Genomic DNA, 16,678 nt, shown 5'->3' with positions numbered 1-16,678 from the left:
AACAGAAAAGAGATGGAAACACCTTGAGTAGGGGAAGAGGATGGGAGGGGATTAAGAGGAGGAGGAGAAGGGAGTGTATTTTATTGCTATTCTACACTTCACCCAACAAACTGGAAAGGGCAGAATAAATGATGACACAATGAGGGACGAGATTGCAAAATTTTAGAGGCTTAGCCTGAACAAGAGACAGATTTTTCATCATTCTGTCTGAAAGCAACAGCAAAGTAGCTCAACTAGTTTTAGAATCAAACTGATTCAGTCAGAAAAGAAACGACGGAACACAAGATGTTAATATTTAATAATTCATAATTATCTACAAGCATCACAAAATATTTACAGTGTAAAAGCTGAAGTCAAGTGATGCAAAAGGATGTCATCCTCAAAATTAGGGCATGAATTAGTAGACTGTGACAGAAGATAAATTAAAACCCAGGAAATTTTTCATTTTAATTGAATCAAAATAAGAGCCATTACAAGGTTGAAACATGAACAGCTTTGTGAATTTAAAGACAACTGCGGGCAGCACTGTTGCCTCAGCGCCAGGAACGCAGGTTCGATTCCAGCCTCGGGTGACTGTCTATATGGAGTTTGCACATTCTCCCATGTCAGCGTGGGTTTCCTCTGGGTGCTCTGGTTTCCTCCCACAGTCCAAAGATATGCAGGTCAGGTAAGTTGGCCATGCAAAACTGCCCACAGTGTTAGGTGCATTAGTCAGAGGCAAATGGGTCGAGGTGGATTACTCTGAATTCAGAGGGTCGCTGTGGACTTATTGGGCCGATGGGCCTGTTTCCACACTGTAGGGAATCTAATCTTAACAATAATGCTTTAAAAGGACAGAAAGAAAAACTTTTAAACCATTCAAACTGGAATAGATAAAATGAACATAGATTTCCACCAGGAATTTAAACACTAATGGTACATTGCTGAAGTTTATAGCCTTGGTTTAACAGCAAGTTACGAGAAAAAGATACATTTAAAACATTCATATTATTATTACCATTGTGCATAAGCAGACAGAGACCTCCATGCAATTAGTACAATATGCCACAGACCACATGGGATGACCATGATGTTCTTCAAGAGTTAGAGCTAAGGGAGATTTGTTAGCACTGTTGGCTGGACAGCTTTGCAATGCAGAGAGATACCAATTCCCCACACCAGATGAGGTTACCACAAGTGTGATGACCCTCAGGTTAAGGCATCATCAGTTACTTTTCTCTAATGATGGAGCAACCCTATGGTCTGGTAAGACTGTGACAACTTTACTTTTACAAAGCAATTGGCCACATTCAGTGGTTGAAAGGTGCAGTGGGACAGTGGGACACATCCTGGAAAGCAGAGGGATCCTTTTTCTGTGCAAATCAACCATCAAAAAAAAAGGAAACCTTTCTTGCTCCTGCTGCGAGCACATTTCAACTGATCCCCCAATCAACTGCATGAAAACTTGGGACTATTCCTTCAGTTATTGCTCTGTCACCTTGGTTATGGTTTCAAATATTGTTACAAATATCTGAGCCTATAATACAGTAATGGCACTATTTTGAAGAGGAGCTCTGCCTAATGTGCTGGCTGATATTTATCCCACAATCATAATCACAAAAAGTGATTACCCAATTATCATATCGCTGTTTGCTGAAGCTTATTATGTACAGCTTGACTCAAAAATCTGAGAGTTACACCTAATTTATAGTCATAACAGACAAGTTTTGATCTCAGAAACTTTCAAAATACTTAAAAGGGATGGGCAAGGTAGGTGCAGGTAAAATGCCTCCCTTTGTTGGGCAGTCTAGAACCCGGGGCACCATTTAGGACTGAGAATGAGGAGGGTTTTATTTGTTAATAAAGTCAGGATTGTGAATCTTTGCATTCTCTACCCAAAAGCCTTTGGAAGCTCAGTCTTTGAGTATCTTTTAAGTAGAAGTTGACTAATTTCTAATAACCAATGACATAAAAGGTTACCAGGATAGTGAGAGTAAAAGGTATTGAAGCATTTGATTGGTCTAAATCATATTAAATGGTAGAGCAAAGTCAAGTGGGCAGAATGGCCTACTCCTATTCTTATGTTTCTATAATCTAGTTGGGCACTGGAGAAACAGACAGGCTCCCTATAGTGTAGATAGAGACCACGGCAGCCAGGAGGTCTGCAATGACTCTCCAAAGGGCACCCCCTGCCCCATCGACCCTATCCCGTGACCCTGCATTTTCCGTGGCTAACCCATCTAGCCTGCATCAATTGTGGACACTATGGGCAATTTAGCATGGCCAATCCACCTTACCTACACATCTTTGAACTGTGGGAGGAAACCCACACGCCTACATGCAAGCTCCACACATACAGTTCACTTAAGACTGGAATCGAATCCAGGTCCTGAGTGCTGAGCCACTGCACCACGTATATTTTCAGATCAACTTTTCATTATGAAACCCAAGTCAAAACATGTGGTGCCGGAAAAGCACAGCATGTCAGGCAGCATCCAAGGAGCAGGAAAATCAATGTTTCGGGCATTAGCCCTTCTGAGAAGGTTTGCCTTACATTTGACACTTCTGCCACACACACACAAGAGCTAAACAGGATATGCAGGAAATCGCTTGACCATATGGGTGGGGAGGGGGAAGCATTTGTTCAGAAGAATTAAGGATATCTGTCCTTAGTGTCAATGGATTGGTGTAAATAAGGTGATAACATTTATTCACTTGTGGAATATGTGGCAGTATTTCCTTTTGACCCCGAGAGCTGGAAGCTGCGCAACTGGATGATGGATAACTAAATTTCTGGTTTATGTTGAAGGCTCTTAACAAAAATCATACTCAATAGGAAAAGAACTTGTAATTTAATAAGCTGAGTGGAATATGCACGTAATAGAACAATCCTGATACATTTTCATGTACACCACCACTGAGCAGATTTGAATTTATGAAGCTCAGCTCCCTCATCTTGACTGTTATGGAATGTGAATATGTCATTACCCTTACAGGCTAGGAAAACACAAAGGCTGAAACTGAGATGGGGAGAGCAAGAGCGAGAGAGAGAAAGAATGAGCGAGTGAAAGAGCGAGCAAGAGAGAGAAAAAGAGAGAGAGTAAAAAGAGAGAGAGGGAGGTGGCAGGGGAGAGACAGGACAGAAGCGGATGGAAAAGTTAACTTGTTGTGATCTGATTTGACTGTACACTTGCTTGTCATGTATTGAATGTTTGTGTGTTGCTCCCTGGAGCTCGAGATCCGGGAATGTTATGAATTTGATTTGCATTTTGGGAATCAAGATGATTTTTTTAAAAAAAAAGCCATTTTGTAGGACAATGGTACTGGGGCATGTTAGCTAAGCGTGGATACCTCATGAGCTTTTCCACATAGGTTAGACGAGTCTCTTGTCACGCTGTGGTCTTAACAGGGAGCTTATCTAGCTAAAGCATTTGTCCTGATTTGATCAGGGTTTCCCACTTTGATGTGCACGTAGCTTAATTAGTCAAGTGTACTCAGACCTGTTAATGAGTTTCTCTTACTCTATAAACTTTTGCCTTTCTTTTGCTGCTTATCTGATTAAGGACACATGGTGTTTTTGTCATCTCAGTACTAAGTTTTGTATAAAGACAACTTGTTTGCAGCAATAAGGGGAGTAGCCTGAGAGAGCTCTTTGGGGTAAGAGCTGGTGCTGCTACACTGCTAATGATTTTAGAACCTTAGCTGAAGCCTGGCTAACATGGATGCCATTGGTAAATAAAGGTAATTATTTAAACTAAACAGTCTGTAAGAGTTTTATATTCCAGACTACTACAGAGTACAATATCTGACACGAATCAAGAGAGGTCTACAGGTCAGGTCATTTGGGATTCTCTGAGCCATCTCGAATAGGTACTTTAATACTTCATCATTGCTCCTTGATGCTGCCTGACCTGCTGTGCTTTTCCAACATTACACTTTTTTGACTCTAATCTCCTCCATCTGCAGTCCTCACTTTCTCCTCTTATTATGAAACTGTCAGGTTGACTGAAACAAGAAAGTTTGTGAAATAATAGAATGCTTCCTCATCAGTATTCTTCTCGCCACTCCCAGTAAACTCAAACAATGTGCACATGCCAATTTTGATGTTTATAGATTACTGATCAAAATCATGATAACCAATTATACTTTAACATAATACCTTGTTATGAAAGTATTTGGCACACCTAGAGATGATGCGGCACTTTTTAAATATCATGCCTCTTCAAAGTTTGTGAGAAGATTTGTAGCTCGGGTGCTCGTTGCTGTGGTTCTGTTCGCCGAGCTGGAAGTTTTTGTTGCAAACGTTTCGTCCCCTGTCTAGGTGACATCCTCAGTGCTTGGGAGCCTCCTGTGAAGCGCTTCTGTGGTGTTTCCTCCAGCATTTATAGTGGCCTGTCCCTGCCGCTTCCAATATACCGGCCACTACAGCGGACAGCTGAAACTGACAACCGGAAGCGGCAGGGACAGGCCACTATAAATGCCGGAGGAAACACTACAGAAGCGCTTCACAGGAGGCTCCCAAGCACTGAGGATGTCACCTAGACAGGGGACGAAATGTTTGCAACAAAAACTTCCAGCTCGGCGAACAGAACCACAGCATCATGCCTCTTTCATCATAAGACAGTACAAGAAAAAAAAATTCTGAACCAAAACAAAACTGATAAATCAAGAAAGATAGGATACCTTTCAATATTTTAAAACGTGGCAGTCTTCTGTCTCAGCTTAAACATAATCTGGGGTGACTCAGGTGCCCTCCTTTAGCATGGCAGTTTCTGCCACATTTGTTGCAGAGGGAGATACTGGGCCGGGAAGGGAAATGGTTTGCTTACAATGATGAAGAGTCATGCCAGACTTAAAACATTAACTCTTTTTGTCTCTCTCCACATACGCTTCCAGACTTGCTGAGTTTCTCCACCATTCTGTTTTTTTAATATCTTAAATAATAACGTCTTTCACTCACATCCAGAATCAACTCCAGCCAAAACAATTAACAGGAAATTGTAGCTGAATACAAACTATAATTTATACCTTAGCTGACAGATACAACCAAGCCATATCTTGCAGATTGATTAGACAATCCTCTCAGCAAACATCATGAATAGTCACAAGGTCCATTAAAATTCAAATTTCCCAAGAAATTTAGCACCTTTCTCCTCAAGACATAATCTAATGTCCAGTCAACAAGAGACAACCAGCTTGAGTACCAAAAGTACAGTTTTCACTGAAAACAACACGTGCAGAACGTGCTCAACTCTACATTGGGTCTACATGTTCCAGACTGTCTTCAAATACTAGAAACAACTCCAAGAACTAATTCTTTGCGTAGTCTCCGCTTCTGGATTTAGCCAATCTCCTTCAGATTGCTTGTGTTGCATAGTGAACTCATCAACTTCTAGTACTCTGCAGCCTGAATTGGTCAGTGTCCATTTATATCTTTTAGCCAGGTTCACGCTACCCAGAAGTTTAAGTTTCCAAATCCCAGTTTCTAAGAAAGCAAAAGCAGCTGCGAGGGATAATTCCTTTCCAGTTATGGTATGCCTCAAGAAATACAAACATTAAAAATATAAAGTTAAAAATCACACAACACCAGCTTATAGCCCAACAGGTTTATTTGGAAGCAACAGCTTTTGGAGCACTGCTCTTTCATCAGGCTCTGAAAGCTAACGCTTCCAAATAAACCTGTTGGATTATACCCAGGTGTTGTGTGATTTTTAATTTTGTACAGCCCAATCCAACACCGGCACCTCCAAATCATTAAAAATATTGTTTCCCTCATTCCATATGAATACAAGTCATTACCACTAGCACTGCTTTTGGTACAGAAGTTTTCAGAAAGAGAATATTTTACGTATCAGTCTGCCTTTGGGCCCCACTCCAAACTTTCTTCAGGATCTAATTGGTTAGCCTTTCATTCTTGCGAGGTATTCACAAGGGAGTTACTTGCCCAAAGTTGCTCAAGAATTCCTCTGAAGCATTAGACTGGAACAGTGCTGGAACAATATTTCCATGCATCTTTGTGGAGTAATAGAAACAAATAGCAAACAGATCCTTTGCTCCAACTTGTCCATGCCAACCTAGATATCCTAAATTAACCTAGCCCTAATTACCAGCATATGGCCCATATCCCCCTAAATCCTTCCATTTCATATACCCGCCCAGATGGCTTTTAAATGTTGTAATTGTACCAGCCTCCAGCACTTCTCTGACAGCTCATTCCATACATGTACCACCCTCTGCATGGAAAAAGTTGTCCCTTAGGTCGCTTTTATATCTTTCCCCCCTCACCTTAAACCTATGTCCTCTAGTTCTGGACTCCCCAACCCCAGGGAAAAGACTTTGTCTATTTACCCTTTCCATGCCCCTCATAATTTTATACACCTCTATAAGGTTACCCGTCAGCTTCCAACGCTGCAGGAAAACAGCCCCAGCCTATTCAGCCCGTCTCTATAGCTCAAACCTCTTGAAGAGGCACTACTGAGGATTTACCAATGGAAAGGCTGTGTAGTGACAAAGTCTTACACTTTGGTTCTTTGTCTCAATGGTCGCTAGCCAAAAGCATGGGGTGGAAATGAAAAGCAAATTGACACAAAAACTGCAAGATTGCACCGACACACTAGATTGACATCACATTATGTAATCTATTGGACACATCCATAAATTGGAATACCGAATAGGTCAAGCTACCTCTGCAGAAAGAATTATTTCAGGGTGATGAATTCTGATGAAAATTTCAAGCTGAAATTTTAGTCTACCCAGTTTGCTCCAGTGATACTTTCAGTCCTTCTGGGGGTTTCCAGCATTATACATTTGTAATTTATGGAGTATTCAGTATTACATGTTTAAAATATTATTGATTAAATCTTATCATACCGATCTGTCAATGAAGGCAAACATCACCAACATACCCATTGGTACAATGACCTCGCAATACTCTGCTTTTACTGTCACCACCTTAGTAAGAAAAGTTACTAATAGAGTCATAAAGATGTACAGCATGGAAACAGACCCTTCGGTCCAACCCATCCATGCCGACCAGATATCCCAACCCAATCTAGTCCCACCTGCCAGCACCCGACCCATAGCCCTCCAAACCCTTCCTATTCATATACCCATCCAAATGCCTTTTAAATGTTGCAATTGTACCAGTCTCCACCACTTCTTCTGGCAACTCATTCCATACACATACCATCCTCTGTGTAAAAAAGTTCCCTCTCAGGTCTCTCTTATATGTTTCCCCTCTCACCCTAAACCTATGCCCTCTAGTTCTGGACTCCCCCACCTCCCTATCCATGCCCCTCAATTTTGCAAACCTCTATGAGGTCACCCCTCAGCCTCCGACGCTCCAGGGTAAACAGCCTCAGCCTGTTCAGCCTCTCCCTGTGGCTCAAATCCTCCAACGCTAGCAACATCCTTGTCAATCTTTTATGAATCCTTTCAAGTTTCACAACATCCTTCTGATAGGAAGCAGATAAAAACTGCATGCAATATTCCAACAGTGGCCTAACCAATGTCCTGTACAGCTTCAACATGACCTCCCAACTCCTGTACTCAATACTCTGACCAATAAAAGAAAGCAAACCAAACGCGTTCTTCACTATCCTATCAACCTGAGACTCCACTATCAAGGAGCTATGAACCTGCACTCCAAGGACTCCTTATTCAGCAACACTCTCTCGGACCTTACCATTAAATGTATAAGTCCTGCTAAGATTTGCTTTCCCAAAATGCTGCACCTCGCATTTATCTGAATTAAACTCCATCTGCCACTTCTCAGCCGATAGGTCCATCTGATCAAACTCCTGTTGTAATCTGAGGTAACCCTTTTTGCTGTCCACTACACCTCCAATTTTGGTATCATCTGCAAACTTACTAACTGTACCTCTTATGCTCGCATCCAAATCATTTATGTAAATGACAAAATGTAGAGGACCCAGCACCGATCCTTGTGGTACTCCACTGGTCACAGACCTCCAGCCTGAAAAACAACCCTCCATCATCACCCTCTGTCTTCTACCTTTGAGCCAGTTCTGTATCCAAATGGCTAGTTCTCCCTTTATCCCGTGAGACCTAACCTTGCTAACCCGTCTCCCATTTTTAAACCTACATGTTAAAAATAAACTTACAAATATAATGACAGGCTGCTATATGTCTTTTAACCATTTGAATTAAAAGTAAAGCATATAGCTTGAAGTAGGCAGAAGTGGATACTGCAGATGCTGGAGATTAGAGTCAAGATTAGCATGGTGCTGGAAAAACACAGCAGGTCAGGCAGCATCCGAGGAGCAGGAAAAATCGATATTTCGGCCAAAAGCCCTTCATCAGGAATGAGACTGGGAATGTCAGGGGTGGAAAGATAAATGGGAAGTGGGTGAGGCTGGAGAGAAGGTAGCTGAGAGTGCAATAGGTGGATGGAGGTGGGGGTGAAGGTGATAGGTCAGAGAGGAGGGTGGAGCAGGTCGGTGGGAAGGAAGATTGACAAGTGGGACAGGTCATGAGGACAGTGCTGAGCTGGAAGGTTGGAACTGCAGTAAGGTGGGGAGGTGGATGGGGAGAGGAATGAGGAAATTGGTAAAGTCCACATTGATGCCATGGGGTTGAACGGTCCTGAGGTGGAAGATGAGGCATTCTTCCTCCAGGCATCGGGTGGTGAGGGAGTGGCAGTGGAGAGGTCCAGGAAGGAGAGGGAGGGAGGTGTCAGAGATGGTCCAGGTGAATTTAAGGTCAGGGTGGAATGTGTTGCTGAAGTTGATTAACTGTTCAAGCTCCTCGTGGGAGCATTAGGTGGCGCCGATGGAGTTATCAATGTAGCAGAGGAAAAGGTGGGGAGTGGTGCTGGTGTAACTGTGGAAGATGGACTGCTCTACTTAGCAGTCTGGAACAAGTGGGAGGATTTGAAGGAGAAATTGTTGAGGATGAGGACCAATTCAGCCAAACAAATCAGAGTGTCAGTGGAAGGGTACTGGTGGGGACGTTGGGAGAGGAAGAAACGGAGAGCTTGGAGGCCCTGGTCATTGTGGATGGAGGTGTAGAGGGACTGGGTGACCATGGTGAAGATGAGGCTTTGGGGGCTGGGGAAACAGAAATCTTGGTGGAGGGGGTGGGTGGTGTCCCGAACTTAAGTGGAGAGTTCCTGGACCGAGGGGGTGGGGAGGGGTGGGGAGGGGAGGGGAGGGGAGGGGAGGGGAAGATAAGTCAGCATTGAGGTAGGTGGAGATGAATTCGGTGGGGCAGATGCAGGCTCGAAGTAGTCAAGTACTGCAATTGTAGACTTAAACCACAGCTGACTGAACAGCATTGCAGTGTGAGACACCTCCACTAAGGAGGTTTGTTTACTCAGACCAGATCTTAACTCAGTACTTTGGTTGTATTGTGAATGCAACCTGAGTCAACACAAAACAAGCCTGTTCACACCAGCCCCACAGCCACATAGAATCTCATGAAATTTTTTTTTTCCAGATGGCCTTATTAGCAAATGAGTACTAGTTCAATCTTCCAAATGAAACGTGACCCATTAGAATAGTGATCAGAGGAGAATTACTGTTCTTCTTTATAGAGATTACTTTATGAACAAATCTATGCCTCATCTCCAAAACACTTCAATCAACTATTGTAGGCAAGGGAATTTCATACCTAACAAGGGCAAATTCAGGGTTTTGGCACTGTTGCAGGAGGAACTTGGGCTAAGAGATCAGAAAACCTCCTTGCCCTTCCTTCAAATAGTGTCCTGCCTTTTTTTTCATCCCCTTTAGCCCTCAGTTCTCAATGCCACTGACCTGGAGCCAGGATTAAATCCACTTCAGAACTAGATAGCTAAAGAAGATGCATTTATAATTGGGCAAACAGGTTGAACATCAAATTTGTAAATCCTTCTGACATACACAAAATGAAAGACAGCAAGAGCAGGGGAGGTTCCTGGTCAGCTATGCGGTGGAAACAAGCTTCTCCCATCACTATCTATAGTTTTAAGGCTAAACCATACAGGAAGTTCTCACTTAAAGCTGCAATTTTTGTGTCTTTTAGGAATCAATGTTAAACCTGGAGTTGGATTCCCTACAGCCCTTCTTAGTAGAAAAAAAAATCTTGTAAAATGAAATATAGTACTTTAAATCACTACATTTAAACATTGGAAAAATATAACTTTCTACTTGCAGTACTTCATGTTTAGAACATAGAACGTAGAAAAGTACAGCACAGAACAGGCCCTTTGGCCTACGATGTTGTGCCAAGGATTATTCCTAATCTAAAATAAAATAACCTAACCTATGCAGATCTGTTGCAAATAACCTGTTGCAGATCCCTCCCACCCTGATCCTCAGAGGGGAATGTGAGGCACCACTGCCTGAGAGCTGCACTAGTGAGAGCCTTTACTTACTTTAATTCATCAGCGCTCAATCTTAGCATGTTATTGCTAATACTAGCATATACTATAAGAAATTGTAAACTTCTACCGGAGTTCATGAGTGTTAGCTGAAAATGTGTTGCTGGAAAAGCGCAGCAGGTCAGGCAGCATCCAAGGAGCAGGAGAATCGATGTTTCGGGCATAAGCCCTTCTTCAGGAATGAGGTAAGTGTGTCCAGCAGGCTAAGATAAAAGGTAGGGAGGAGGGACTTGTGGGAGGGGCATTGGAAATGCGATAGGTGGAAGGAAGTCAAGGTGAGGGTGATAGGCCAGAGTGGGGTGGGGGCGGAGAGGTCAGGAAGAAGATTGCAGGTTAGGAAGACGGTGCTGAGTTCGAGGGATTTGACTGAGACAAGGTGGGGGGGGGAGGGGAATTGAGGAAACTGGAGAAATCTGAGTTCATCCCTTGTGGTTGGAGGGTTCCTAGGCAGAAGAGGAGGCGCTCATCCCTGTACACCTCCATCCACCGAACTCATCTCTGCATACCTCGACACAGTCCTGTCCCCCTTAGTCCAAGAACTCCCCACCTACGTTCGGCACACCACCCACACCCTCCACCTCCTCCGTGATTTTCGCTTCCCCGGTCCCCAACGCCTTATCTTCACCATGGACATCCAGTCCCTGTACACCTCCCATCAAGAAGCTCTCCTTCATGAGTGTTAGAGAGAGTGGTAGTATTTGAGAGAGATATGGGTGAGGGTACATGAGAGAGATAATGAGAGAATTGATTTGTATCATGCAACATAGTAAAATATTTTCTGTTAAATTCAGGTTTGAGATTTTTTTAAGATACCACATGGATTTTTGATTTGCAAAGATAACCAGTGACTTAGTAAATATTTGCTTTGCACGCAATGCATGTTTAACCAGCCTGACTTCTTATCTCCTAAATATATGCTTGGGAAAATACAAGAGCTCAAACACTTTAACCAGAAGTATCAAGACCAGCTTCTTACTTACTGTCATTAGACTTCTGAATGGACATCTCAAAATTCAAATCTAATATAGATCTTATTTTTTATGCACCTTCTTTGCAGCCATAACTTTATATTCCTCACTCTGTTCAATCACCTCATGAACTTTGTATGTTATGACCTGTCTGCACTGCATGCAAAACAAAACTTTCCACTGTACCTAGATATGTGTGACAATTTAAATCAAATCAAAAGGATCGTGCTTGACCAGCTTGTCGTCAGTGGCGTTTGCACTGGCGAGGTCCAGCAAGGACTCATGGCAAATGGTGTGTTTCAGGGATCAGTGTTGGGACTGCAATTGTTTACAATTTACCTAGATGATTTAGAGTTGGGGACCAAGTGTATGTGTCAAAGTTCACAGATGACACTAAAATAAGTGGCAGAGCAAAGTGTGCAGATGACACAAAGTCAGCAGAGGGATATAGATAGGTTAAGAGCAAGGATCTGGCAGACGGGGTACAACGTTAGTAAATGTGAGATCATGCAGTTTGGTAAGATTAACAGAAAACAGACTATTATCTAAATAGTTAAAAATTGCAGTATGCTGCTGTGCAGAGGGACCTGGGTCTCCTTGTGCACGAATCACAAAAGCTGGTGTGCAGGTGCAGCAGGTAATTAAGAAGGCAAATGGAATATTGTCGTTCATTGCTAGAGGGATGGAGTTTAAAAATAGAGAGTGCTGGTGAGGCCACACCTGGAGAACTGTACATGGTTTTGGTCTCCTAATATGAAAAAGGATGCACTGGCACTGGAGGGGTGCTGAGGAGGTTTGCTGATTCTGGAATTGTGAGGGTTCAAGGAGAGATTGAGTACACTGGAGCTATACTCATTAGAATTTAGAAAAATAGTAGGAGGGATCTTACAGAAACATATAAAATTATGAAGCAAACAGATAAGATAGAAGCAAAGAGGTTGTTTCCACGGTGGGGGGAGGGGTGTATGAAACTGGTACTAGGAGGCATAGCCTCAAAATAAGGGGCAGCAGATTTAGGACTGGGTTGAGGAGGAACTTCTTCACCCAAAAGATTGTGATCTGTGAATTCCCTACCCAGTGAAGCAGTTGAGGCTCTCTTTGAATGTTTTAAAGGCAAAGATAGATAGATCTTTTAACAGTAAAATAATTAAGGGTTATGGTGGGCGAGCAGATAAGTGGAGCTGAGTCCATGAAAAAGTCAGCCAAGATCTTATTGAATTGCAGAACAGGCTCGAAGGGCCAGATGGCCTACTTCTGCTCCTATTTCTTATGTTATGATGTTCTTAGAGTGGCGGGCGTGTCAGTGGAGACGAGATGGTGCCAAAGAATGGCAACTTTCATTCCAGCGCTAGCAACACGGTGAGGGGGATCATGGTTGGGGAACCAGGCCCATGATGGAGCACATAACAAGAAGGACTGCAAAGTTTGACACTATTTCATTCTTCTGCCTTTATATTCTATGTTTTGATTTATTTTTCCGTATTTTGAGATAGTGACATTATACAACACTTCTGACTACATTTTGTAAGAAACACATGACAATAAATAAAATCAAACATGAAAAATATACAACAGATCTGTAAACTGTGCCGGTAACAGAGGGCTGCAGGGTACGTTTCAGATCTGTTATGCATTTTTTTCAAATGACAACAAACTGGTCATGCTCATTCCAAAACATACATTTAAGAGATTAAAAGTCAGACTGGTTATTCCTGCTTAGCAGAAAAAAAATTTCTACTGAACCTGGAAACAAATTGCCCAATTTTTGCTTAACTTACTAACCAGGAGGACCACTGGTTCCTGATTAAACGTTTATGCTTGAAACATTGACTCTCCTGTTCCTCGGATTCTGCCTGACCGGCAGTGCTTTTCCAGCACCACACTTTTTGACTATAACCAGGGGTACCCGCCAACAATGAAGCAACTTATGGCATAATTACTGTATGCAAAGAAAAAAATAGTTTTCCTCACTCTCATTACTTATTTGCTTTATTTGGGCAAATTTTGATCCTAATGCTAGAATGTTCTTAATTAGTAAGGGGATCAGGGAGGAGGCAGAAAATGGGGCTGAGAAACATATGAGCCTTTCCTTTATTGGTCAGAATATTGAGTACAGGTGTTGGGAGGTCATGTTGGGAGGTCATTGGTTAGACCACTTTTGGAATTAGGGTATAGGTTTGCTCGCTGAGCTGTAGGTTTGATATCCAGGCGTTTCATTACCTGGCTCGGTAACATCATTAGCGGTGACCTCCAACTGAAGCAAAACTGTTGTCTCCTGCTTTCTATTTATATGTTTGTCCTGGATGGGGTTCTGGGTTTGTGGTGATGTCATTTCCTGTTCGTTTTCTGAGGGGTTGATAGATGGCATCTAGATCTATGTGTTTGTTTATGGCGTTGTGGTTGGAGTGCCAGGCCTCTAAGAATTCTCCGGCATGTCTTTGCTTAGCCTGTCCCAGGATAGATGTGTTGTCCCAGTCGAAATGGTGGGTTTTTTTTCATCCGTGTGTAGGACTACAAGGGAGAGAGGGTCGTGTCTTTTTGTGGCTAGCTGGTGTTCGTGTATCCTGGTGGCTAACTTTCTTCCTGTTTGTCCTACGTAGCGTTTGTGGCAGTCCTTGCATGGAATTTTGTAGATGACATTGGTTTTGTCCATGGGTTGTACTGGGTCATTTAAGTTTGTTAGTTTTTGTTTGAGAGTGTTGGTGGGTTTGTGTGCTACTAGGATTCCAAGGGGTCTTAGTAGTCTGGCTGTCATTTCTGAGACTTCTTTGATGTATGGTAAGGTGGTTAGGGTTTCTGGCTGTGTTAGGTCTGCTTGTCATGGTTTATTCCTGAGGAATCTGCGGACTGTATTTTTTGAGTATCCGTTCTTCTTGAATACATTGTACAGGTGGTTTTCCTCTGTTTTCCGAAGTTCATCTGTGCTGAAGTGTGTGGTGGCTCGTTGGAATAGTGTTCTGATACAGCTTCGTTTGTATGTGTTGGGATGGTTGCTGGTGTAGTTAAGTATTTGGTCAGTGTTTGTCGGTTTTCTGTATACACAGGTTTGTAGTTCTCCGTTGTCCTTCCTCTTTGGTGAACTTTATGCCTGTGAGGGTGTTGTTGATGATGTTAAATGTCTCTTCTATCTTGTTTTGTTTTGTGATGACAAAGGTGTCATTTTTTTAGATTAGATTACTTACAGTGTGGAAACAGGCCCTTCGGCCTAACAAGTCCATACCAACCCACCCATTCCCCTACATTTACCCCTTACCTAACAATATGGGCAATTTAGCATGGCCAATTCACCTGACCCTGCACATCTTTGGACTGTGGGAGGAAACTGGAGCACCCGGGGGAAACCCACGCAGACACGGGGAGAACGTGCAAACTCCACACAGTCAGTCGCCTGAGACGGGAATTGAACTCGGGTCTCTGGCACTGTGAGGCAGCAGTGCTAACTACTGTGCCACCGTGCCACCCCAACATCTACGTAGCAGACCCAGATTTTTGGTTTGATGGTTGGTAGGGCTGTTTGTTCTAGTCTTTGCATTACCGCTTCTGCTATGAATCCTGATAGTGGAGATCCCATGGGTGTGCAGTTGGTTTGTTTGTAGATTATGTTGTTGAAGGTGAATTTTGGAATATTGAGTGCAATTCTGGTCTCCTTCCTATCGGAAAGGATGCTGTGAAATTTGAAAGGGTTCAGAAAAGATTTACAAGGATGTTGCCAGCGTTGGAGGATTTGAGCTATAAGCTGGGGCTGTTTTCCCTGGAGGGTCAGAGGCTGAGGGGTGACCCTATAGAGGTTTATAAAATCATGAGGGGCATGAATAGGGTAAATAGACAAGGTCTTTTCTTTGGGGTGGGGGAGTCCAAAAATAGATGGCATAGTTTAGGGTGAGGGGGGAAAGATATAAAAGGGACATAAGGGGCAATCTTTTCACTCAGAGGGTGGTACGTGTATGGAATGAGCTGCCAGAGCAAGTGGTGGAGGCTGGTACAATTGCAACATTTAAAAGACATTTGGATGGGTATATGAATAGGAAGGGTTTAGAAGGATATGGGCCAAGTGCTGGCAGGTGGGACTAGAATGGGTTGGGATATCTGGTCAGCATGAACGGGTTGGACCGAAGGGTCTGTTTCGGTGCTGTACATCTCTATGACTCGCCCTCGCCCTCTCCCCCCCACTCCTCCTCGCCCTCGCCCTCTCCCCCCCACTCCTCCTCGCCCTCGCCCTCGCCCCCCCTCTCCTCCTCGCCCTCGCCCCCCCACTCCTCCTCGCCCTCGCCCCCCCACTCCTCCTCGCCCTCGCCCCCCCACTCCTCCTCGCCCTCGCCCCCCCACTCCTCCTCGCCCTCGCCCCCCCACTCCTCCTCGCCCTCGCCCCCCCACTCCTCCTCGCCCTCGCCCCCCCACTCCTCCTCGCCCTCGCCCCCCCACTCCTCCTCGCCCTCGCCCCCCCACTCCTCCTCGCCCTCGCCCCCCCACTCCTCCTCGCCCTCGCCCCCCCACTCCTCCTCGCCCTCTCCCCCCCACTCCTCCTCGCCCTCTCCCCCCCCACTCCTCCTCGCCCTCTCCCCCCCCACTCCTCCTCGCCCTCTCCCCCCCACTCCTCCTCGCCCTCTCCCCCCCACTCCTCCTCGCCCTCTCCCCCCCACTCCTCCTCGCCCTCTCCCCCCCACTCCTCCTCGCCCTCTCCCCCCCACTCCTCCTCGCCCTCTCCCCCCCACTCCTCCTCGCCCTCTCCCCCCCACTCCTCCTCGCCCTCTCCCCCCCACTCCTCCTCGCCCTCTCCCCCCCACTCCTCCTCGCCCTCTCCCCCCCACTCCTCCTCGCCCTCTCCCCCCCACTCCTCCTCGCCCTCTCCCCCCCACTCCTCCTCGCCCTCTCCCCCCCACTCCTCCTCGCCCTCTCCCCCCCACTCCTCCTCGCCCTCTCCCCCCCACTCCTCCTCGCCCTCTCCCCCCCACTCCTCCTCGCCCTCTCCCCCCCACTCCTCCTCGCCCTCTCCCCCCCACTCCTCCTCGCCCTCTCCCCCCCACTCCTCCTCGCCCTCTCCCCCCCACTCCTCCTCGCCCTCTCCCCCCCACTCCTCCTCGCCCTCTCCCCCCCACTCCTCCTCGCCCTCTCCCCCCCACTCCTCCTCGCCCTCTCCCCCCCACTCCTCCTCGCCCTCTCCCCCCCACTCCTCCTCGCCCTCTCCCCCCCACTCCTCCTCGCCCTCTCCCCCCCACTCCTCCTCGCCCTCTCCCCCCCACTCCTCCTCGCCCTCTCCCCCCCACTCCTCCTCGCCCTCTCCCCCCCACTCCTCCTCGCCCTCGGCCCCCCCACTCCTCCTCGCCCTCTCCCCCCCACTCCTCCTCGCCCTCGG

The 16,678-nt window shown here is 45.4% G+C and overlaps 1 protein-coding gene across 1 annotated transcript in view; it reads right to left on the bottom strand.

The window, feature by feature from the left end:
* LOC122540832 (retinol dehydrogenase 13) overlaps positions 1–14,534 on the bottom strand; it is a 47,090-nt gene extending 32,556 nt beyond the window's left edge. Inside the window, exon 1 of the mRNA XM_087981353.1 lies at positions 13,546–14,534. Coding sequence (XP_087837479.1) covers positions 13,546–13,693 — 148 coding nt within the window. The 5' untranslated portion in view covers positions 13,694–14,534. The remainder of the gene's footprint in view (positions 1–13,545) is intronic.
* Positions 14,535–16,678: the final 2,144 nt, after the last annotated feature.

Source organism: Chiloscyllium plagiosum, unplaced genomic scaffold (assembly GCF_037043375.1).
Source record: "Chiloscyllium plagiosum isolate Xiang-an unplaced genomic scaffold, Cpla_swu_hap1 HiC_scaffold_39, whole genome shotgun sequence".
Classification (NCBI taxonomy): domain Eukaryota; kingdom Metazoa; phylum Chordata; class Chondrichthyes; order Orectolobiformes; family Hemiscylliidae; genus Chiloscyllium; species Chiloscyllium plagiosum.
The sequence above is the reverse complement of the archived record's forward strand: the minus strand, read 5'-3'. Positions and strand labels throughout refer to the sequence as shown.